Source organism: Salvelinus fontinalis, chromosome 6, assembly GCF_029448725.1.
Source record: "Salvelinus fontinalis isolate EN_2023a chromosome 6, ASM2944872v1, whole genome shotgun sequence".
NCBI lineage: Eukaryota > Metazoa > Chordata > Actinopteri > Salmoniformes > Salmonidae > Salvelinus > Salvelinus fontinalis.
Genome location: NC_074670.1, coordinates 11,114,360 through 11,139,750, shown reverse-complemented (window position 1 = coordinate 11,139,750; position 25,391 = coordinate 11,114,360). Strand labels below are relative to the sequence as shown.

Genomic DNA, 25,391 nt, shown 5'->3' with positions numbered 1-25,391 from the left:
TTGCAGTAGCTTGGTGGTAGTTGAAATAAATAAAAATCTTGGTTGTGTTTCAGTGAATTACTTTTTTGTCATGTAGCGGTATAGCTAACTACTGGAACTTTGCAAGAAGAAACGAAAATATAGGTGAAGTAGGCAATACTTTCCTTTATTTTTCGGCGTCATAACTGCCTAATTCTCACTTGAAACAGTGTTTTTGTGTTTAATAGGTTAAATTACACATTCTGTTAACATATGACCCCAAAGTGTTCTGTTCTTGAAATGTGTAGTCTATGACATTCCAGATATACATATGATAATGTGTAGTCTATGACATTCCAGATGTACATATGATAATGTGTAGTGTATGACATTCCAGATGTACATATGATAATGTGTAGTCTATGACATTCCAGATGTACATATGATAATGTGTAGTCTATGACATTCCAGATGTACATATGATAATGTGTAGTCTATGACATTCCAGATGTACATATGATAATGTGTAGTCTATGACATTCCAGATGTACATATGATAATGTGTAGTCTATGACATTCCAGATGTACATATGATAATGTGTAGTCTATGACATTCAAGATGTACATATGATAATGTGTAGTCTATGACATTCCAGATGTACATATGATAATGTGTAGTCTATGACATTCCAGATGTACATATGATAATGTGTAGTCGATGACATTCCAGATGTACATATGATAATGTGTAGTCTATGACATTCCAGATGTACATATGATAATGTGTAGTCTATGACATTCCAGATGTACATATGATAATGTGTAGTCTATGACATTCCAGATGTACATATGATAATGTGTAGTCTATGACATTCCAGATGTACATATGATAATTTATAGTGTATGACATTACAGATGTACATATGATAATGTGTAGTGTATGACATTCCAGATGTACATATGATAATTTATAGTGTATGACATTCCAGATGTACATATGATAATGTGTAGTGTATGACATTCCAGATGTACATATGATAATGTGTAGTCTATGACATTCCAGATGTACATATGATAATTTGTCACAAAGTAGTTTGGATGTAGTGAACTACTTTTTCAAAGTAACTTTAGTTAAGTAACTATATTTTTCTTAAGAGAAGTGTCACGCGGGACTAGGTGTGTGAGGAAGAATCAGGCGCAGAGAGCAGAGAGTTCCACAGGGAAAAGTGCACTTTAATACGGCACAAAAGCAAGCCCACAACACAGGGCGCGGAAATAAATGGACCACCCAAAACACAGGGTCCCAAGTCTAGAACACGAACACACCTAAATAACGCACACACCTAACACAAGAATAATCCCGCACAAAACAAGGGCGGGTAAACGTACTTTAAATAAGGAAGCCCATCAAGCACACAAATAGACACAGGTGCAACTAATAAGACAAAACAAACAGACAACGAAAAAGGGATCGGTGGCGGCTAGTAGGCCAGTGACGACGACCGCCGAGCACCGCCTGAACAGGCAGGGGAGCCAACCTCGGCTGAAGTCGTGACAGGAAGCTCTAGTATAGTTTCACTTCTTGCAGTGTAAAGTCATCGGTATCTAGGTAAACTATATTTTTCTTCAGGGCAGCTCTAGTGTAGTTTCACTTCTTGCAGTGTGAAGTCATTGGTATCTAGGTAAACTCTACTTTCAGAGTAGCCTCACCAACACTGGGAGTCACACTCCTCTCATTTCTGGGGACGCCTCACATCCCAAATGTGTCAATCAAAGGAGGTTGGTGTCAACTTAGTTGGGGAGCACGGGCTCGTGGTAATGACTGGAGCAGAATTAATGGAAAGGTATAATACATATTGTTTCTTTGTGTTTGATGCCATTCCATTCACTCCGTTCGGGCCGTTATTATGAGCCGTCCTCCCCTCAGCAGCCTCCGCTGGTGTGAATGTGTATGAATGTGGCCTGGGCACAAGGAAAGACAGTAGGGAGGAGGTCTGCTCTCGGTCCTGGGGGAGGAAGGGAGGGTCACAGCTAGAGGGTTCCTCTCACAACCCTTCATGGTCCTTCAGCTCCCCACGGTCATTAAGCTCTACACTCCACTCTGGGGTTGGTCATTAACCACGGTCTGAGGTCAGGGCCTGGTCAATAAGGGTTAAGGTCAGTGGTTAATGGTTTAACCGCAGTGGGACAAGGTTGTTGTTTGGTTGAGATGTAGAGTGCTGGTGTGATGGTCTGGTTAGCCAAGTGGAGATCACTCATATTAGAAGCCACACTGATCTGGAAGCCTGTGTGTTTCTGTAAGTGTGTCTCTGTTAGTGTGTGTTTGTATGTGTCTCTTCAAATGTGTGTGTCTGCAGGTGTGTGTGTGTGTCTCATTAGCATGCATAGCGTCCCTCTGTCTCCTCCTCTGTCCGGCAGGCAGAGCCTTAGCCCCGTGCTCCAGAGTGGAGTTATAGATTAGTGTCCGTGGCTGGAGCAGGCAGGGGGCCGGGGGAGCCGCCATAGCCCAGGCTGGGGCAACGTAGACTGGGCACGGCTCACAGTTCATCAGCCTGTCTCTGGAGGGTGGGGAGCTTCACGCGGAGCAGAGCTGTGATTAACCACACTAATGACAGACCAGCTCCCAGCTCCCACTGCTGCCCAACACCATAATCACTGCTTCAGGGTGTGCGTGTGTGTATGTGTGTGTGTGTGTGTGTGTGTGTGCGTGTGTGTATGTGTGTGTGTGCATTTGTGTGTGTGAATGTGCGTTGTATGTGTGTGTGTGTGTGAAGTGGCTTGGCCATCATTCACAGATTGAGTCACTCTCACTAACTCTGCCTCTCTCTCTCCTTCTTTCTCTCTCCCCCCTCTCTCTCTCGCTCTCCTTCTCTCCTTCTTTCTCTCTCTCCCATTCCTAGTCCTCTCACTTTCCTAGTCCTCTCACTTTCCTCCTCTCTCTGTCTCTGAAGGAGATTAGATCTGATCTAGTCCTTTAGAGCTCCTTCCCACTTAAGAAGCGTGTGTGTGTGTGTGTGTGTGTGTGTGTGTGTGTGTGTGTGTGTGTGTGTGTGTGTGTGTGTGTGTGTGTGTGTGCGTGCGTGCGTGCGTGCGTGCGTGCGTGTGTGTGTTTGTCAGTGCTCTGGGACATTGAAATAATGGTTGAGGGGTGGCAGGTAGCCTTGTGGTTAGAGTGTTGGGCCAGTAACCGAAAGGTTGCTAGATCGAATCCCCGAGCTGTCCCTGAACAAGGCAGTTAACCCACTGTTAGTAGGCCGTCATTGTAAATAAGAATTTGTTCTTAACTGACTTGCCTAGTTAAATAAAGGTTAAATATATTTTTTTAAACGTGATGGATGTCCTGTCTGTCCCTCTGCTGATGAGCCAATCCCCTCAGCCAACATGTCATCAAGCTGGAGCACTACCCTCTCAGCCACATCCACACACAGCAAGACCAATCCTAGATGGTTCTAGACCAATCATAGATGGTTCTAGACCAATCCTAGATGTTCTATCTAGACCAATCCTAGATGGTTCTAGACCAATCATAGATGGTTCTAGACCAATCCTAGATTTTCTATCTAGACCAATCCTAGATGGTTCTAGACCAATCCTAGATGGTTCTAGACCAATCCTAGATGGTTCTAGACCAATCCTAGATTTTCTATCTAGACCAATCCTAGATGGTTCTAGACCAATCCTAGATGGTTCTAGACCAATCCTAGATGTTCTATCTAGACCAATCCAAGATGGTTCTAGACCAATTCTAGATGGTTCTAGACCAATCCTAGATGGATATATCTAGACTAAACCTAGATAGTTCTATCTAGACCAATCCTAGATGGTTCTATCTAGACCAATCCTAGATGGTTCTTGCATGGCTCATGCTAGTAGTAACATTGTCATAGTGAGCACATGTACAATACAACATTCCTCTAACAGAAAGTTGAGTGAGACTTGAAACTCCACCCTTAATTCAATACAACAGTACCTTATCTCTACAATTAATTCAATACAACAGTACCTTATCTCTACCATTAATTCAATACAACAGTACCTTATCTCTACCGTTAATTCAATATAACAGTACCTTATCTCTACCATTAATTCAATACAACAGTACCTTATCTCTACCACTAATTCAATACAGCAGTACCTTATCTCTACCATTAATTCAATACAACAGTACCTTATCTCTACCGTTAATTCAATATAACAGTACCTTATCTCTACCATTAATTCAATATAACAGTACCTTATCTCAACCATTAATTCAATACAACAGTACCTTAACTCTACCATTAATTCAATACAACAGTACCTTAACTCAACCATTAATTCAATACAACAGTACCTTAACTCAACCATTAATTCAATACAACAGTACCTTAACTCTACCATTATTCAATACAACAGTACCTTATCTCTACCATTAATTCAATACAACAGTACCTTATCTCTACCATTAATTCAATACAACAGTACCGTATCTCTACCATTAATTCAATACAATAGTACCTTAACTCTACCATTAATTCAATACAACAGTACCTTAACTCAACCATTAATTCAATACAACAGTACCTTAACTCAACCATTAATTCAATACAACAGTACCTTAACTCTACCATTAATTCAATACAACAGTACCTTAACTCTACCATTATTCAATACAACAGTACCTTATCTCTACCATTAATTCAATACAACAGTACCTTATCTCTACCACTAATTCAATACAACAGTACCTTATCTCTACCATTAATTCAATACAACAGTACCTTACCTCTACCATTAATTCAATACAACAGTACCTTATCTCTACCATTAATTCAATACAACAGTACCTTATCTCTACCATTAATTCAATACAACAGTACCTTACCTCTACCATTAATTCAATATAACAGTACCTTATCTCTACCATTAATTCAATACAACAGTACCTTAACTCTACCATTATTCAATACAACAGTACCTTATCTCCACCATTAATTCAATACAACAGTACCTTATCTCTACCACTAATTCAATACAACAGTACCTTATCTCTACCATTAATTCAATACAACAGTACCTTACCTCTACCATTAATTCAATACAACAGTACCTCATCTCTACCATTAATTCAATACAACAGTACCTTATCTCTACCATTAATTCAATACAACAGTACCGTATCTCTACCATTAATTCAATACAACAGTACCTTATCTCTACCATTAATTCAAAACAACCAAATGGTGTTAGATTCTGCTCCACCTCACTCTGTTAAATCAAATCAAACCGTTTGTTTGTTGTGTGTCTGCGTTCAGTCCTCTGTACTCTGATCATTTGAGGTCAGGTGGATCTGTGGGTGCAGAGTGACCACATTGCGGCCACATCACATCAATGCTGGAGAGATAGAGAGACTACAGCTGCTAACAGCAACAGCCTATTGATCCCTAACTAAAGGAATGTGTGTGTGTGTGTGTGTGTGTGTGTGTGTGTGTGTGTGTGTGTGTGTGTGTGTGTGTGTGTGTGTGTGTGTGTGTGTGTGTGTGTGTGTGTGTGTGTGTGTGTGTGTGTGTGTGTGTGTGTGTGTGTGTGTGTGTGTGTGTGTGTGTGTGTGTGCGCACGCCTGTGTAATGGTCGTGCCAGCTGTACTTACCCTTCTCTCTTGAGTGGAGTGACTCCTGACGGCTGCTAAATGACATCTCACGGCTGAAGACCCTACAGTTAGAGCACTGACCACAGAACATCACAGCGCTTTGTGTGTGTGAAGCAAGGAAGACCAGAAGGTAAGAGGGTAGGAGAGGAAGAGACAGAGAGAAAGAGAGAGAGAGAGGGGGAGATAGATGGAGAGAGAGCAGATGTGAGTAGTCTGTCTGTGTTCAATAGGCCAGTATTCTCTGGAGACCAGTATTGATTGACAGCTCTGACTAAGCCATCCACATCACTGCTGATCCCTCTCAACATCCACATCTTACCGTGTGTGTGGGGAGATAGACCTGTACACACACAGCCACAGGTACACTGACACAGATGCAGACACACAGTACACACACAGACATACACGCATAGTCACAGATACAGGTACCCTGGCACAGATGCAGACACACAGTACACACAGACATACACACGCAGACACAGGTACACTGACACAGATGCAGACTCACAGTACACACACACACAGTACACACAGACATACACACGCAGATACAGGTACACTGACACAGATGCAGACTCACAGTACACACACACACACACACACACACACACACACACACACACACACACACACACACACACACACACACACACACACACACACACACACACACACACACACACACACACACACACACACACACACACACACACACACACACACACACACACGCACACACACACACACAGTGGCAGTGTTTCTGAATTGGGCTGGCGGCTGTTGTTCTCCTGTCACTCACTCGTCTCTCAGACCCAGGAGACACACCGCTGACATTTAGCAGATTCTCTCCCTCCATCCATCCTCTCTCTCTCCCTGTGTGTGTGAGTGTCTAGGGTGTCTATGTGGTAATGAACGGGCCTTTGACGTTACTAAGATAAGTCAGGAGTCCCTCATTACCCACCATGCACTGCTCCCCCATGTAGAGTGTTAATTGAGAGAGAGAGAGGGGGAGAGAGATATAGAGAGGGGGGAAGAAGAGAAACAGAGAGAGAGGAGAGCGAGAGAGAGGGAGGAAGAGAGAGAGAGAAGAGAGAGAGGGAGGAAGAGAGAGAAGAGAGAGAGAGAGAGAGAAGAGAGAAGAGAGAGAAGAGAAAAGAGAGAGAGAGAGCAGAGACAGAGAGAGAAGAGACAGAAGAGAGAAGAGAGAGAGGAGAGACAGAGAGAGAGAGAGAGCAGAGACAGAGATAGAGACAGAGAGAGAAGAGACAGAAGAGAGAAGAGAGACAGAGAGAGAGAGAGACAGAGAGAGAAGAGACAGAGAGAGAATAATAGTTGGATAAACAGAGGATAATTCAGAGGATCGGGAGTGAGCGGAGACAGAGAGAGAGGGAGGGAGTGAGCAGAGACAGAGAGAGGGAGGGAGTGAGCAGAGACAGAGACAGAGATAGAAGGAGGGAGTGAGCAGAGACAGAGAGAGAGGGAGGGAGTGTGCAGAGACAGAGAGAGGGAGGGAGTGAGCAGAGACAGAGAGTAGGAGGGAGTGAGCAGAGACAGAGACAGAGACAGAGACAGAGACAGAGGGAGGGAGTGAGCAGAGACAGAGACAGAGATAGAGGGAGGGAGTGAGCAGAGACAGAGAGAGGGAGGGACTGAGCAGAGACAGAGAGTAGGAGGGAGTGAGCAGAGACAGAGACAGAGACAGAGACAGAGGGAGGGGGTGAGCAGAGACAGAGACAGAGATAGAGGGAGGGAGTGAGCAGAGACAGAGAGAGAGGGAGGGAGTGAGCAGAGACAGAGAGAGAGGGAGGGAGTGAGCAGAGCGATTGATCAGGGTCATTACAGAGCGCAGACAGAGAGAAGAGGGGTGAAAGGTCAACAGTGCAGCAAGGACACACACCCACGCACTCACACACATGGTGGATTTAGCAGCTGCAGAGACAGAGACAATGTGAGCCTGTTCACGTGTTGCACTAGCAACACCTACAGGTGGGTTATGATTTTACCCCAGTCTTCTCCAGTCTCACTCAGTCACTAGCAACACCTACAGGTGGGTTATGATTTTACCCCAGTCTTCTCCAGTCTCACTCAGTCACTAGCAACACCTACAGGTGGGTTATGATTTTACCCCAGTCTTCTCCAGTCTCACTCAGTCACTAGCAACACCTACAGGTGGGTTATGATTTTACCCCAGTCTTCTCCAGTCTCACTCAGTCACTAGCAACACCTACAGGTGGGTTATGATTTTACCCCAGTCTTCTCCAGTCTCACTCAGTCACTAGCAACACCTACAGGTGGGTTATGATTTTACCCCAGTCTTCTCCAGTCTCACTCAGTCACTAGCAACACCTACAGGTGGGTTATGATTTTACCCCAGTCTTCTCCAGTCTCACTCAGTCACTAGCAACACCTACAGGTGGGTTATGATTTTACCCCAGTCTTCTCCAGTCTCACTCAGTCGAGTCCCTCTCCATCTGCCCAGCTGAAATGTATGAAATGAAACAAAGTCTGTTATCATAAAGGTTGGTTTTCACATCTATGTCCTCTGTTGGTTATTTCATTAACATAACCGTTTTGTACTTTAGCACACAATCATTGTGATTACTACGGCTAAACCAATTGCACAGTACTGACTGTGTGCCAGACATTAGAACAGTGGACCTATACTGCCATCTATAGGCAGGAATAAGCACAACCAGTGAAGAAAGTTAGAATTTTGTGTTTTTTTATTTATTGCACCTTTATTTAACCAGGTAGGCTAGTTGAGAACAAGTTCTCATTTACAACTGCAACCTGGCCAAGATAAAGCAAAGCTGATCAACACATACAACAACACAGTTACACATGGAATAAACAAACATACAGTCAATAATACAGTAGAAAAAGTCTCTATACAGTAAGTGCAAATGAGGTAGGATAAGGGAGGTAAGGCAATAAATAGGCCATGGTGGCGAAGTAATTACAATATAGCAATTAAACCCTGGAATGGTAGATGTGCAGAAGATGAATGTGCGAGTAGAGATACTGGGGTGCAAAGGAGCAAGATAAATAAATACAGTATGGGGATGAGGTAGTTGGATGGGCTGTTTACAGATGGGCTATTTACAGGTGCAGTGATCTGTGAGTTGCTCTGACAGCTGGTGCTTAAAGCTAGTGAGGGAGATATGAGTCTCCAGCCTCAGTGTTTTTTTTCAGTTCATTCCAGTCATTGGCAGCAGAGAACCTGAAGGAAAGGCGACCAAAGGAAGAATTGGCTTTGGGGGTGACCAGTGAGATATACCTGCTGGAGCGCGTGTCACGGTTTGGTGCTGCTATGGTGACCAGTGAGCTGAGATAAGGCGGGGCTTTACCTAGCAGAGACTTGTAGATGACCTGGAGCCAGTGGGTTTGACGACGAGTATGAAGCGAGGGCCAGCCAACGAGAGCATACAGGTCGCAGTGGTGGGTAGTATATGGGGCTTTGGTGACAAAACGGATGGCACTGTGATAGACTGCATCCAATTTGTTGAGTAGAGTGTTGGAGGCTATTTTGTAAATGACATCGCCGAAGTAGAGGATCGGTAGGATAGTCAGTTTTACGAGGGTATGTTTGGCAGCATAAGTGAAGGATGCTTTGTTGCGAAATAGGAAGCCGATTCTAGATTTAATTTTGGATTGGAGATGCTTAATGTGAGTCTGAAAGGAGAGTTTACAGTCTAACCAGACACCTACTGTGATTATTATTATTTGACCATGCTGGTCATTTATGAACATTTGATCATCTTGGCCATGTTCTGTTATAATCTCCACCCGGCACAGCCAGAAGAGGACTGGCCACCCCTCATAGCCTGGTTCCTCTCTAGGTTTCTTCCTAGGTTTTGGCCTTTCTAGGGAGTTTTTCCTAGCCACCGTGCTTCTACACCTGCATTGCTTGCTGTTTGGGGTTTTAGGCTGGGTTTCTGTACAGCACTTTGAGATATCAGCTGATGTATGAAGGGCTATATAAATACATTTGATTTGATTTGATTTAACACAGTGTCCAAAAAAGGGCCAGAGGTATACAGAATGGCGTCGTCTGTGTAGGGGTGGATCAGAGAATCACCAGTAGCAAGAGCGACATCATTGATGTATACAGAGAAGAGAGCTGTTCAGGTAAAGACTCGTTCACACAAAGACTGGTCATTCACACAAAGATTGGTGTTGGTAAAGGAATCATGACAATTGAACATACTGTATGTCTCTGATGGAAAATGTAAAAAAAACACTAACACCACCTCATTGAAACGTGACTCTGTATGAGATGATGGGAGAAGTGAACCTGTCACTGGGTTGAAGAACTCTCTTTATCCCTACATGTTCTATACATGTTCTATATTATACAGACCTCCTTCAACCTCCAAGGACTGGCTCTCAGTAGAGTGCTTGGTGTGGTTCCAGTAACATCAGTGGACATAGAACATGTACAAACTGTGGAGATGAAGAGAGATCTTCAACCCAATAACAGGTCCAGTTCTCCCACCGCCTCATACAGAGTCACGTTTCAATGAGGTCAACTCACCCACTGTTTCACTTTATCTGTCCCTGGTGTTGTTTAAACAAAAAATGGTCAGAGTCAGCACCACCCTGCATACCACTGCTGGCTTGCTTCTGAAGCTAAGCAGGGTTGGTCCTGGTCAGTCCCTGGATGGGAGACCAGATGCTGCTGGAAGTGGTGTTGGAGGGCCAGTAGGAGGCACTCTTTCCTCTGGTCTAAAAAAAAATAAAAAAATATCCCAATGCCCCAGGGCAGTGATTGGGGACACTGCCCTGTGTAGGGTGCCGTCTTTCGGATGGGACGTTAAACGGGTGTCCTGACTCTCTGAGGTCATTAAAGATCCCATGGCACTTATCGTAAGAGTAGGGGTGTTAACCCCGGTGTCCTGGCTAAATTCCCAATCTGGCCCTCAAACCATCATGGTCACCAAATAATTCCCAGTTTACAATTGGCTCATTCATCCCCCTCCTCTCCCCTGTAACTATTCCCCAGGTCGTTGCTGCAAATGAGAACGTGTTCTCAGTCAACTTACCTGGTAAAATAACGGTAAAATAAATAAATAAATAAAATATGTTCAATTCTCATTATTCCTTTACCAAGACCAGTGTGTATAAAGAAGAGGACTGAGCCCAGTAGACTACATTAGTTCTGAAGAGGTATTGTTTCAGAATGAGTGATGCTGTAGCTCTGCTGGTGTTGCTGTTCTGTCTGTCTGGGACATGGGCTCAGGGCCAGAATGGAGGGGTTAGGGAGAATGACATCACTCTGCAGGGTCACAGCGAACAGGGGGAGAGCAGTAATAATGGTGGTTCTGATATCTGGGCTCATGGCCAGAGTGGAGGGGTTAGGGAGAATGACATCACTCTACAGGGTCACAGTATACGGGGTGAGAGCAGTAATAATGGTGGTTCTGATATCTGGGCTCAGGGCCAGAGTGGAGGGGTTAGGGAGAATGACATCAGGGTCACAGTATACGGGGTGAGAGCAGGGTGAGCTTCAATTCGATAATCAAAACGTAGAAGCTACAGAGACGAGTCACAAACAGACGAGCGACCAGATCACCATCACCCCTGACATCTGGGCTTAGCTGAGATCACTGAGAGACATGGTGGTGGAACAGAGAGTGGAGCTGAGGAACATGGGGGTCAGACTGAGGGACAGTGAGGACCCGGTGGGCATTTCTCACAAAACAGTAAAAAAATAATAATGTCAAGAGTAATTTTTTCACTAAATTCCCTCTGGAATCACTGAGATTAGGATCTGTAATTATCTATTTCATAATTATTATGTTTTTGATCAGATCAGATTATGCATTTTAACAACCGTTTCACAAAATTCACATTACATAACAGTTGTCGAAGTCCAAAAAAGTCATAAACAAATCAATATTTTAAATATTTTTTAATATTGCCACCCTAATGAAAATATGTGAGTTAAACATAACACTGAAAATAAACATTTCAAATTAAATTATACAATTATTATAAAATGTAATCAGACTTTTTTTCCCCAATTTGAGCTCTTTAGCCGTTTTTGGTAATGAGTGTCACGACTTCCGCCGAAGTCGGTCTCTCTCCTTGTTCGGGCGGGGTTCGGCGGTCGACGTCACCGACCTTCTAGCCATCACTGATCCATTTGTCATTTTCCATTGGTTTTGTCTTGTCTTCCTTCACACCTGGTTCCAATCCAATCAATTACATGTTGTGTATTTAACGCTCTGTTTCCCCTCATGTCCTTGTCGGAGATTGTTTTGTTTGTATGTGATGTGCTATTTAGTGTTGGTGTGCGACGGGTTTTGTACCCACTTTGTTATTTTGTACATTTTGTTTTTTTTGGGAGTTATGTCAGCATTTATTAAACAACTCTGTTTATACCAAGTTCGTTCTCCTGCGCCTGACTTCCCTGCCACCAACACAAACCCCTTACAATGAGAAGTGGGATAAAGGGGAGTGTAATGAGAATTAGCATTTCGATAATGAGAATTTTGGCCGATTTCTTTTTATTTCTTTAAAATTAGACACTTTCCCAAAAACTAGACATCTTAGTCCTCAGAATGATACTTTATTTTTGCACATGCATCATGGTTTTGTAACTCAATTTGCTACAGACATTTTAAAACTGGTTTCATGAGAATCACCCTGGTAGATGAGCTAAGACTTGAAAATGCAGGTAATGGACTGCTACAGTACGTATGAATACCTAAGTTAATTTGGATAAGGTCTGTTAACTTTTTAGGGCTCAAATCCCGTTACCGGGGTCAATTTGACAACAGCCAGTGAAAGTGCAGAGCGCCAAATTCAAACAACAGAAATCTCATAATTAAAATTCCTCAAACATACAAGTATTTTACACCATTTAAAAAATAAACTTCTTGTTAATCCAACCAGTGTCCGATTTCAAAAAGGCTTTACAACGAAAGCACACCATACGATTATGTTAGGTCAGCACCTAGTCACAAAGAAACATACAGCCATTTTCCAGCCAAAGTGAGGAGTCACAAAAAGCAGAAATAGAGATAAAATTAATCACTAACCTTTGATGATCTTCATCAGATGGCACTCATAGGACTTCATGTTACACAATACATGTATGTTTTGTTCGATAAAGTTCATATTTATATCCAAAAATCTCAGTTTACATTTGCGCGTTATGTTCAGTAATGTCTTGCCTCCAAAACATCCGGTGATTTTGCAGAGAGCCACATCAATTTACAGAAATACTCATAAACATTGATGAAAGATACAAGTGTTTTACAGAGAATTAAAGATACACTTCTCCTTAATGCAACCGCTGTGTCAGATTTCAAAAAAGCTTTACGGCAAAAGCACACTATGCAATAATCTGAGTACAGCGCTCAGCCACCAAAACAAGCCATACAGACACCCGCCATGTTGTGGAGTCAACAAAAGTCAGAAATAGCATTATAAATATTCACATACCTTTGATGATCTTCATCGGAATGCACTCCCAGGAATCCCAGTTCCACAATAAATGTTTGTTTTGTTCGATACAGTCCATATTTATGTCCAAATACCTCCTTTTTGTTTGCGCGTTTAGTACACTAAACAAATGCACAAGGTGTGAGCACAAAGTCCAGACGAAAAGTCAAAAAAGTTCCATTACAGTTTGTAAAAACATGTCAAACGATGTATAGAATCAATCTTTAGGATGTTTTTTATCATAAATCTTCAATACTACTCCAACCGGACAATTCCTTTGTCTTTAGAAAGGAAAGGGAACGGAGCTCGTGCTCACGGCCACGCGCGATCAACAACTCATGGCTTTCAGCCAGACCACTGGTTCAAACAGCTCTTATTCGCTCCCCTTTCACAGTAGAAGCCTGAAACAACGTTCTAAAGACTGTTGACATCTAGTGGAAGCCTTGGGAAGTGCAGTATGACCAAATTTACACTGTATATTGGATAGGCAATCACTTGAAAAACTACAAACCTCAGATTTCCCACTTCCTGGTTGGATTTTTCTCAGGTTTTCGCCTGCCATATGAGTTTGGTTATACTCACAGACATCATTCAAACAGTTTTAGAAACGTCAGAGTGTTTTCTATCCAAATCTACTAATAATATGCATATCTTAGCTTTTGGGCCTGAGAAGCAGGCAGTTTACTCTGGGCACGCTTTTTGTCCGAATGTGAAAATTCTGCCCCCTAGCCCAAAGAGGTTTTAAGTGGAGAATCAATGGCTGTCAGTGACGGGGGCCAGAGTGACAGCCAGGAAAGCCTGGAGGAACTGAAGAGAGAGAATGCAGGTGGCAGAGTGACAGCCAGTGGGAGCCAGGAAGGGAACTGAAGAGAGAGAATGCAGGTAATGTAATTTGGATTTGGTCAACAATTTCAGTATATGAATATGTAAGTTGTTGACCAAGTCCAGAGGAGAATATATGTTGAATTAAATTGCTTTTACAATTATTTGGCTATAGATAATTTAGTTAAGTTAATGTTGATGTTATTTGTACATGGTCATGTTATATTAAAATGATCATGATGATGATTATTTAATCTGATGTTCCTTTTGTGTTATTTTAGCCTTAGAGGCCAGACTGACTGCCAGTGAGAGAGAGATAGATGAACTGAAGAGAGGGAACACAGGTAATAAACTTTACAAAAACACCACATGTTTCACACTGACACTGGCTTTAGCATATTGTAGTTAATGCTTTCCAGTAATCAGTGAGTTCACTCCATTGTGTTCACAGCCAGACCAAAGGTGGCCTTCTCTGCTGGTTTGAGTGATTTGTAGGACACTTCGATACTGAGATCACCATGGTTTCATCAGAGTCATGACCAACATTGGTGGAGCGTACAACCAACTACAGGTACTAATGACCATACATACTAAGGCTGCGTTTAGACAGGCAGTACAATTCTGATCTTTTTTCCAGTAATTGGTATTTTAACCCATCACATCAGATCTTTTGCAGAGCTGATCTGTTTGGTCAAAAGACCAATTAGTGAAAAATTGTTGATTGTTGCGTTTCTATTTGTGTACAGTGTAGAACCATGTTTATGAGAGAAAGACATCTCCCTGCTTCTATTCCGTACTGGTGTCTTCACAGCACCAGTGAGAGGAGTCTACTCAGATTCACCGCTTTTGATTACCACAAATCAAAAACCCTGGGTGTGTGCCTATAGAAGAATAGCCAGAGTTATATGGATACAGGAACATAATAATGATGAGGACAATACATACATATCTAATGCAATGTCTCTAGAGCTGGAGGAGGGAGATGTGGTCTACATGAGTCTCCCCTCAGGCAGCGGCTCTTTGATGATACTGATAAGCCTAACACTTTCCAGGGCTTCCTGCTCTTCCCTTTGTGAGGGGAGCACCATGCATTCTGTAATGAATTCAGATGTCTGATGTGAGCTGCTCTGGGTTCCAATGTTCCTCTAACCAATAAATAAACAAGCATTTGTAACCACTGGCAAATTGTGTGTCCTGCTTTTTTCAGCAGTTTGGCCTTAGTCCTTGGTCCTATCAATGCTGTCAACAATAACATGCAATGTAGATTCTAGAATATTTTCACATCACGGAAAGGAATAAGAAACCAACCTATCATAGCAGACATTTCAGCATAATAAATGTATAAATCCCTACATTATCCCATATTGTTATTCAGTTGGCATCTGTGTTTTCATAAACAGTGCTGAATGGGAATTTAAACTGTAGATTGATAATGCAAAGTGTACATCGAGGTTTCCTATTGGACGCTGCAGTGATTGGCTCTATCGATAGACGTAATTGGCCATTAGGAGAGAGGAGAGGAGACGGGCGAAACCAACAACAGACACATTCATCCCTAAACTGCGATATCATTACATTATTTTAAGATTAAATCCAATCACTTGGATTATCATGGACGTCTCCGTTTCCCACAAGATATTAAGTGAATTGGCAAAACAGATCGGTTCAGTTACAAATCCCGCTAATTCCAGATTGGTTTAACCGAGGCTCATTCGTTTGACATCACTGGATCCCGCTCCTCGCGCTCATTCCACTACGAAAAATAGCCTACGACACACTAAACAACCGCGTAGAAAATATTCTGTAGTGATGCGATTGAGGGCCAGTGATTCGGCTCCGTAAAGAAATGCTCAAATACAACCAACAATGAGGATTCGGTCTCAGTTCTGTCTCCTTTAGACCGTTTTTATACTCCCTTTTTGGCCATGATTTTCCTGCGCAGCCTGCTACAGCTGACGGTGCTCCTGGTCCAGGGCAGTTGGCGGGGGGTAGCGCCTAGCCCCACGGATGAAGGCGCACTGCGGGCGAGCCACGGAGACCACGGAGAGCCGGGCCACAAGGAGCCCCATAAGGACTCATACAGTACGTTCGCCTCGGAGTTCCTGGAGTCTAGACATCTATCGGATGATGGTGAGAAAGGGATACAGGAAAGGCCATTTCTGAACGAGGCATTTTGCTTACTGTGTTTGCTTACTGTGGCTTTCATGGACATCAAGGCTGTGTTTGTTTATGTGTAGGCCTTCTCTTGATGGAAATCAGAGGGCGCATCTACATATCTGTGGTTGATACGTAATTCGTGGTTAATTGGCTAGTTATGTGATGATGCGCAGGTTGACCGAGCGTACAGTGTCTTACTTCCACCCGAGTCCACTCATGCATAGATCAGGACCCTGGCCAGCTACCGCCAGCTCCTCTCTCCCCGCTCTGGCTCTCACTGGCCGGCCTGGAGATGGGCGAGCATTGGACAGTTCTTCACCACATTAAATGTTGTATATTATTAGATTTTAATAAATGAACTAAAATAACATATTTCAAACTATCCCAATTTTGTTATGAAACGTGAAGGAGCAGTTGTGCTTCTCTGAATGCACATTAGGCTGAAACCCACCAAATGACGCATATGGTAGAACTTCTAAAAGATGATTGTTGGGGAGGCAGGTCAGTAGCATAATCCTTTTTATGTGGTGTGTGTTCTCCAGGGTACCCCTTCCCCACCGCCCCTCCTGTGGATCCCTTCGCCAGGATCAAAGTCGTAGACTGTGGAGTCACCAAGGGCTGCATAAGGTCATTGTTTTGCTTGCAAGCATGTGTGTGTGTCAAGGGGTTTCTCTGTGTACTGTGGTGCCACTCTGGCAGATGTGGGAGCACATCACTCTGAAGAGGTTACATTTCTTAATTGTGTGTGTGTGTGTAGGTATGGGAAGCCGGGGTGTGATGCAGAGACGTGTGACTATTTCATGAGTTACCGGCGGATCGGGACAGACGTGGAGTATGAGATGAGTGCTGACACTGACGGCTGGGTGGCTGTAGGCTTCTCCTCAGACAAGAAGATGGTAAGGGACCGTATCTGTGTGTGTGCGGGCATAGGTGTGTACGTGTGTGTGTGTGTATGAGCATGCGTGAGATCTGTTCTTACACTCAAAATTTGCTTCCAACAATTGAGTGGGTAAACTTAATAACCAACATTACTGCAATGGTGTTATTAGGTTATTATGTTATTATGTTATTAGGTTTATCCATTCAATTGTTGGGAACATGTGCATTCAGAAAGTATTCAGACCCCTTGACTTTTTCCACATTTTATTACGTTACAGCCTTATTCAAAAATGTATTAAATCGTTTTTTTCCTCCCTCAATCTACACACAATATCCCATAATGAAAAAGCATTTTTTTTTTGTGCATATTTTTAAAATAAAATAAACTGAAATATAACATTTACTTTTACATTTTAGTCATTTAGCAGATGCTCTTATCCAGAGCGACTTACATAGTGCATACATTCTTTACATACTGAGACAAGGATATCCCTACCGGCCAATCCCTCCCTAACCCCTAACCCGGACGACGCTATGCCAATTGTGCGTCGCCCCACGGACCTCCCGGTTGCGGCCGGCTGCGACAGAGCCTGGGCGTGAACCCAGAGACTCTGGTGGCGCAGCTAGCACTGCGATGCAGTGTCCTAGACCACTGCGCCACCCGGGAGACAAGGCTGAATACTTATTTACATAAGTATTCAGACCCTTTACTCAGTACTTTGTTGAAGCACCTTTGGCAGCGATTACAGACTCGAGTCTTCTTGAGTATGACGCTACAAGCATGGCACACCTGTATTTGGGGAGTTTCTCCCATTCATCTCAGCAAATCCTCTCAAGTTCTGTCAGGTATGCCAGCAGCATACCACCCTGCATACCACTGCCGGCTTGCTTCTGAAGCTAAGCAGGGTTGGTCCTGGTCAGTCCCTGGATGGGAGACCAGATGCTGCTGGAAGTGGTGTTGGAGGGCCAGTAGGAGGCACTCTTTCCTCTGGTCTAAAAAAAATATCCCAATGCCCCAGGGCAGTGATTGGGGACACTGCCCTGTGTAGGGTGCCGTCTTTCGGATGGGACGTTAAACGGGTGTCCTGACTCTCTGAGGTCATTAAAGATCCCATGGCACTTATCGTAAGAGTAGGGGTGTTAACCCCGGTGTCCTGGCTAAATTCCCAATCTGGCCCTCAAACCATCATGGTCACCTAAAAAGTCCCCAGTTTACAATTGGCTCATTCATCCCCCTCCTCTCCCCTGTAACTATTCCCCAGGTCGTTGCTGCAAATGAGAATGTGTTCTCAGTCAACTTACCTGGTAAAATAACGGTAAAATAAAATAAAAAATAAAAAAAGGTTGGATGGGGAGCGTCGCTGCACAGCTATTTTCAGGTCTATCCAGAGATGTTCGATCAGGTTGAAGTCTGGGCTCTGGCTGAGCCACTCAAGGACATTCAGAGACTTGTCTCGAAGCCCCTCCTGTGTTGTCTTGTCTATGTGCTTAGGATCGTTGTCCTGTTTGAAGGTTAACCTTCGTCGCAGTCAGTCTGAGGTCCTGAGCGCTCTGGAGCAGGTTTTCACCAAGGATCTCTCTGTACTTTGCTCCGTTCATCTTTCCCTCAATCCTGACTAGTCTCCCAGTCCCTGCAGCTGAAAAACATCCCCACTGGATGATGCTGTCACCACCATGCTTCACCGTAGGAATGGTGCCAGGTTTCCTCCAGACATGACACTTAGCATTCAATATTGGTTTCATCAAACCAGAGAATCTTGTTTCTCATGGTCTAAGAGTCCTTTAGTTGCCCTTTGGCAAACTCCAAGTGGGCTGTCATGTGCCTTTTACTGAGGAGTGGCTTCCATCTGGCCACTCTACCATTAAGGCCTGATTGGTGGAGTGCTGCACAGAGGAACTCTGGAGCTCTGTCAGAGTGACCATGGGGTTCTTGGTCACCTCCCTGACCAAGGCTCTTCTCCCCCAATTGCTCAGTTTGGCCGGGCAGCCAGCTCTAGGGACAGTCTTGGCGGTTCCAAACTTCTTCCATTTAAGAATGATGGAGGCCACTGTGTTCTTGGGGACCTTCAATGCTGCAGAAATGTTTTGGTACCCTTCCCCAGATCTGTCCCTTGACACAATCCTGTCTCTGAGCTCTACGGACAATTCCGTCGACCTCGTGGCTTTGTTTTTGCTCTAACATGCACTGTCAACTCTGGGACCTTATACAGACAGGTATGTGCCTTTCGACATCATGTCCAATCAATTGAATTTACCACAGGTGGACTCCAATCAAGTTGTAGAAACATCTCAAGGATTATCAATGGAAAGAGAATGTACCTGAGCTCAATTTCGAGTCTCATAGCGAAGGGTCTGAATACTTATGTAAATAAGGTATTTCTGTTTTTTCTTTTTAATAATTTAGCAAAAAAAAATCTAAAAGCCTGTTTTCACTTTGTCATTATGGGGTATTGTGTGTATATGGATGAAGGAAATGTTTAATTTAATCAATTTTTACAATAAGGCTGTAATGTAACAAAATGTGGAAAAAGTTGAATGCTGAATGCTTTACGAATGCACTGTATAGAGTGTGGGACTTTCTTTTGATACAGTCGACTCTTAGTTAGTCAACAGCATCTCTACAGACATTTTGGTCAGAGTCAGCTCAGGCTTTTACTACATCTGGTACACATGAAGTCTGCCACCAAAGACATCAAAAAACAAGGCTGATTGGTCAACCTATCCTTCATGCTGATTGGTTCTCCTCACCCCCACCCCTCTCAGGGAGGAGATGACGTGATGGGCTGTGTCCATGACGATAATGGGCGTGTTCGTATCCATCACTTCTACAACGTGGGCCAGTGGGCCAAGGAGATCAAGAGGAATCCTGCCAGGGACGAAGAGGGTGTGTTTGACAACAACCGTGTGACCTGCCGCTTCAAACGGCCGCTCTACGTCCCTAGAGAGGAGACACTGGTGGATCTGCATCTCTCCTGGTTCTACCTGTTGGCCTGGGGGCCTGCTATACAAGGTCAGTCAAGGACTGTGTGTATGTGTGGTGTTGTGCGTGTGCAGAGAGTGGATGTGTGTGTTTATTAGTATGTACAGTCCATTCGGAAAGTATTCAGACCCCTTCACTTTTTTCACATTTTGTTACGTTACAGCCTTATTCTAAAATGTATTAAATTATGTTTTTTCCTCCTCAATCTACACACAATACTCCATAATCACAAAGCGAAAACAGGTTTTTAGACATTTTTGCAAATGTATTAAAAATAAGAAACTGGAAATATTGCATTTACATAAGTATTCAGACCCTTTACTCAGTACTTTGTTGAAGCACCTTTGGCAGTGATTACAGCCTCGAGGCTTCTTGGGTATGACGCTACAAGCTTAGCACACCTATAATGGGGAGTTTCTCCCATTCTTCTCTGCAGATACTCTCAAGCTCTGTCAGGTTGTATGGGGAGCGTCATTGCACAGCTATTTTCAGGTCTCTCCAGAGATGTTCGATTGAGGTCCCAAATCTGGGCTCTTTCCGAATGCACTTTACATGCAAATGATTTCCCTACCCATTTTCTCTTACTCTCCTCCCCCACTCTTCTCTTTCCTCCAGGTTCCATCACACGTCATGACAACGATGCTCCGCCAGTCTCCGATCACATGATCAGCATCTATAAATACGAGGACATCTTCATGCCGTCTACAGCCTACCAGACATTCTCCTCACCCTTCTGTCTGCTGCTCATAGTAGCCCTCACCTTCTATCTGCTGATGGGCACCCCCTGAGCAAGAGGAGAGGAGATGAGAGAAGACAAGAGGAGAGGAGAGAAGATGAGAGAGGAGACAAGAGGAGAGGCAACCAATTAACCCAGAGAGAGGAGAGAGGAGACAAGAGAGGAGACGAGATGACAGAAGAGACGAGAGGAGAGAAGTGGAGAGATGAGAGGAGACGAGCAGAGAAGTGGAGAGAAGTGGAGAGAAGAGGAAAGAGACAGCAATAAGTTTGAGAGTTCACATTGTATTTCTGTCTGCCACACCCTCAATGCCGGGTGCTCTTTACACAGAATTACACTATAAATATATATTAATAAATATATACAGTAGGATACTATATATCATTTACATTGAGGACTCATCAGGAAGCTTGCAAATCATTCTGAAAATTGTATTGTGCTACCATAACAACATACACTAACCCATCATTAGTCAGAATATGTGAAATACTGTATGTGTTTCTAGAGAACAGTAGCATAACCTTTAGTTTTAGTAAGGTATTTCATTTAGTGTATTTATGTTTACGACAGTAAGGTATTACACTCCTGACAACAAGTATTACTCCAACGCATGTGGCGAATCACAACTGGACCCTGAATATGTGAAGAACCTACGGACATGATACAAGGAGACGCTACACACTGGGACAGACTACTGAGACTAGAGAGACTTCACTTAGAGAGAACCATCCAGATTGATGTGAGCCAAAGAAAGGCAGACAGCTCAGTTTATTATCCTGCTGAAACATACTACTTCTGTATGCAGCCATGCTTTACACAACACTCATTCTCCACAGGGAAATACAGTATTATTAGTAGAAGTATTGCAGTATTTGTATACAGAAACTAAGACTAGGTGGTTGAACTGTTTTTTTGTTTGTTTCAGCCCCAGTCTCACCGAGTAACAGTGAACTCTGTACTGTATTCCACAATGCCATTTTACTTGCTGATGATTAAGACAGGGTTCTCTTTTCTCTCTCTGTGTGAGAGGGTCCATTTTCTTAGGACTGCTTATTTCACCACATGCTAGGTCATGTTTCATTTACCTGTGGCGAGGTGTGTGTGTGTGATCACTGTTTGCTGACGATAGGGCAGCTGACTGTATGATTGCTGGTGCATGATTCCTCTGTAGATATGCAATAACACACCCATCAGCACGGAGGCTGTAGTGGACATGCTGACAGCCAGGGACAGGGGCTGTCTGACAGCTTGCCTTGGCCCTGCAGCATATGGCCTAAAGCAAAAGGAATCTATGGCACAGAGTCCAGTTGTATTTGTACCGTTCACTGAACCGTTGTTTCCATGGAAATGCTTCCTCACTGAAACAGTGTCTAGTGTCTAACATGCAAGTGTTTTTGTTATCAATAAAGCTGTGTTCAGTCAAAAATACACTCCGACATCTTGTTCTCATCCCTGTGGGTCATGTGACGGCTCTGTCAGCTGCATCATGTGCCCCTCAGGCAACATACATTTCATCTGCAATCTAATGAATTTACAATGAATTATACAACCATACAACATCTGTGTGGGTCGCACTGGGCTGGGAACAAATAATGGGCATTGACATATTTTTGGAAAAGCAGCACATTTCAAAATAATTCCAGATAATAGAGGATAGGGATAGACTACGGATAACTGGGTAACACTTCATTTAAAAAAAGGCCCTTATTACAGTGTAATTACAGTGTAACAGGTATTGTAGTTAACTGTAACAGCTCATAGTTACAGTGTAACAGGTATTGTAGTTAACTGTAACAGCTCATAGTTACAGTGTAACAGCTATTGTAGTTAACTGTAACAGCTCATAGTTACAGTGTAATAACATGTAACTGGTAGTAATTGCAATTACAGAGGTGCAACAATGAATGCTTGTTACATTGCTTGTTGCAAATGGGCAGGTTTCCACTAAATTCACCAATTTAGTGTTTTGTTTATTCTCAGCTACATACATTTACAACTGTCACACAGGTTGTGACCCCTCGTGGATGTGCTGGGTGTCGGAGAGCTGATGCTCAATAGCCTCTAATCACTTACTCATGAATGTGCACTGTTCAAACTACATCTCCACTCAGTGTTGTTGCTAGCACTTGCCACTAAAATAAAGTGTTCCATCTGGGTTGACTTGGTGGAGCTGGTAAGAACAGATCAGTAAGTCAACCTCACTGACTGGGATCTAATATGGGTGGTATCGCAGATGTGGAAAAATACACTATTTCAAAGCATAGTACATGTAATGTTTTCCTAAGTACAATGTAATTACCAGTTGTTACACAGGATTTAGCATAGTACATGTAATGTTGCCTAAGTACAGTGTAATTACTAGTTGTTACACGGGATTTAGCTAGTTAAAATGAAGTCTATCTTGAGGGGTATTTAGTTGTAATTAATGTGTACTTATACAGTACACTATACATCCTTACAAACTGGCCATCATTTTAAAGCTTCTGGAAGTTTCACTTAATTTCTGTGCCTTATTGTGAAATTAAGTGAAACTTCCAGAAGCTTGAGGGCCAGGTTGTCAGGATGTGTACTGTATAAGTACACATTAATTACAACTAAGTACCCCTCAATATAGATTTCATTTTAACTAGCTAAATCCCGTGTAACAACTAGTAATTACACTGTACTTAGGCAACATTACATGTACTATGCTTTCAAATAGTGTGTTTTTCCTCATCTGGGATGACCAAACTAACCCAGATGGAACACTTTATTTTGGTGGCAAGTGCTAGCAACAACACTGAGTGGAGATGTAGTTTGAACAGTGCACATTCATGAGTAAGTGATTAGAGGCTATTGAGCATCACCTCTCCGACACCCAGCACATCCACGAGGGATCACTACCTTTGTGACAGTTGTAACTGTATGCAGCTGAGAGTAAACAAAACAGTAAATTGGTGAATTTAGTGGAAACCTACCCATTTGTAACAAGCGTGGAAACAAGGATTCATTGTTACACCTTTGTAATTACAGACCGCAATTACTACCGGTTACATGTTGTTATTACACGGTAACTATTGATTGTTACAGTTAACTACAATACTTGTTACACTGTAATTACAATCTAATATGAGGACTTAAAAGGAAGTTTTACCTATAACTGTTTTGTAATTTGATAGGCTATGCAAATATGTGATGACTTTGCATATTTCCTAGGTGACCGCGCGGACATCCTGAAGTCGTGGTGATTCTCCTGACAAAGGTCTGTTTATTCACATTTCTGTGTGTAGTTCAACTGGGCATTCCAGAGAGTAGGCTACTAGCAGCGAACTAAGCAGCGAGCACAACTCTGTCTGGCACCAGCCAGCTACAATACCCATCATACCTTGCGACGGTTACGTCACCACTACGTCTAGTGTTGTGTTGTTCCTCATGTGTGATAGCGGTATCAAAGATCCTGGAAACTAACGCTCCTTCTTCCGTCTGTGGTGCTATTGGGTGGGATCCGCAGGAGGAACGCAGACCGAGGCGGATTCATTGAAGATGGCAGACGAGGAGGACTCGGGGCCGGAGGCAGAGCCGGCTCCTTTCTCTCCCGCGGAAACCCCTAGTTCCGCCCGGCCTCACTACGTCTCGTTCTCCGAGAGCGTCCAGCCAGCGGTGGGCATGATGAGCCAGCTACTCAGCCAACCTTCCTCCCTCAAATTCGACAAGAACATCAAACAGGCCTTCTACAACACAGGAGCGTTGATTTTCGTGGCTATCTGTTGTGGAGCGGCTGTGCTAGTCTTCTTTATCCTGGAAGCCTTTCTGAGACCACTGCTCTGGGCCGTTCTCTGCGGGACCTTCCTCCACCCATTCAAACACTCCCTAGCCCGGCTGGGACGCTCCTGGCTCAACGGACTGCAGGACACCGGGACGCCGATACTCCTGGGGACGCTTCTGGTCCCGGTGTGGTGTTTCAACCACGGGGTGGATTTCCTGGGGGGTCTGGTGCTGGAGAGGCTCACGGTGCTGCTGGTGATCGGGGCGGGCGCGCCACTCATCTACTTCTTTTACCTGTTCTGGAGCGTCATTGGCATGCAGGTGATCATCGGGCACGTGTGCGACGTCATCGGGAGCGCGCTGGACTGCTTCCACTCTGTGTGGGTGAGTGACAGGGACACTACTGACGCTGAGGGAGGAAGACCCCCACAATTATAAGAAAGGCTTTTCCAATACTGTAGCTTACAACAGGATGGACAGGGGATAAGACTGTAATGCAGCCCTTACATGAATCAAGTACTCAGCTAACTAAATGTAGATTTCCTGAGACCTGTCACAGGCCTTGGCTTAGTGTGTGTGTGTGTGTGTGTGTGTGTGTGTGTGTGTGTGTGTGTGTGTGTGTGTGTGTGTGTGTGTGTGTGTGTGTGTGTGTGTGTGTGTGTGTGTGTGTGTGTGTGTGTGTGTGTGTGTGTGTGTGTGTGTGGATAGTAGGCTACTGTCCATAACTATGAAAAATTTCCTTAAACTCTTTATAAAATAGATAAAGAACTCTTATAAAAGTACATTCTGCCTTTTCTCTCTTTCTACTCCCTCCCTCCCCCATCTTCCCTCTTTCTCTGCCCTCCCCTCTCTTTCTACTCCCTCCCTCATATTCCCTCTCTCTCTGCCCCCTCTCTCTCTCTTTCTCTCCCTCCCTTATCTTCTCTTTCTCTCTGCCCCCCCTCTCTCTTTCTCTCCCTCCCTCATCTTCCCTCTCTCTATGCCCCCCCTCTCTCTCTTTCTCTCCCTCCATCATCTTCTCTCTCTCTGCCCCCCTC

At 43.7% G+C, this 25,391-nt stretch overlaps 2 protein-coding genes across 3 annotated transcripts in view; both read left to right on the top strand.

The window, feature by feature from the left end:
* The first annotated feature begins 15,438 nt into the window (after positions 1-15,438).
* LOC129857020 (DOMON domain-containing protein FRRS1L) lies at positions 15,439-22,038 on the top strand. The gene is made up of 5 exons (XM_055924877.1): positions 15,439-15,988; positions 16,558-16,642; positions 16,773-16,911; positions 19,658-19,904; positions 20,490-22,038. The coding sequence occupies exons 1-5, from the start codon at positions 15,784-15,786 to the stop codon at positions 20,660-20,662; spliced, it is 849 nt and encodes a 282-aa protein (XP_055780852.1). The 5' UTR covers positions 15,439-15,783; the 3' UTR covers positions 20,663-22,038.
* Positions 22,039-23,967: 1,929 nt separating this feature from the next.
* The window catches only part of tmem245 (transmembrane protein 245), a 21,087-nt gene continuing 19,663 nt past the window's right edge, over positions 23,968-25,391 (top strand). For both annotated transcript variants that reach the window (XM_055924876.1, XM_055924875.1), the window contains exon 1: positions 23,968-24,738. In XM_055924876.1, coding sequence (XP_055780851.1) covers positions 24,133-24,738 — 606 coding nt within the window. In that variant the 5' untranslated portion in view covers positions 23,968-24,132. The remainder of the gene's footprint in view (positions 24,739-25,391) is intronic.

Excerpts from the sequence above, each read along its gene's own strand:
- LOC129857020 (XM_055924877.1), top strand. The coding sequence starts at position 15,784 with ATGATTTTCCTGCGCAGCCTGCTACAGCTGACGGTGCTCCTGGTCCAG. Across the intron at positions 15,989-16,557 it reads TAGACATCTATCGGATGATG|GGTACCCCTTCCCCACCGCC; the intron begins GTGAGAAAGGGA and ends TGTGTTCTCCAG. Across the intron at positions 16,912-19,657 it reads TCTCCTCAGACAAGAAGATG|GGAGGAGATGACGTGATGGG; the intron begins GTAAGGGACCGT and ends CACCCCTCTCAG.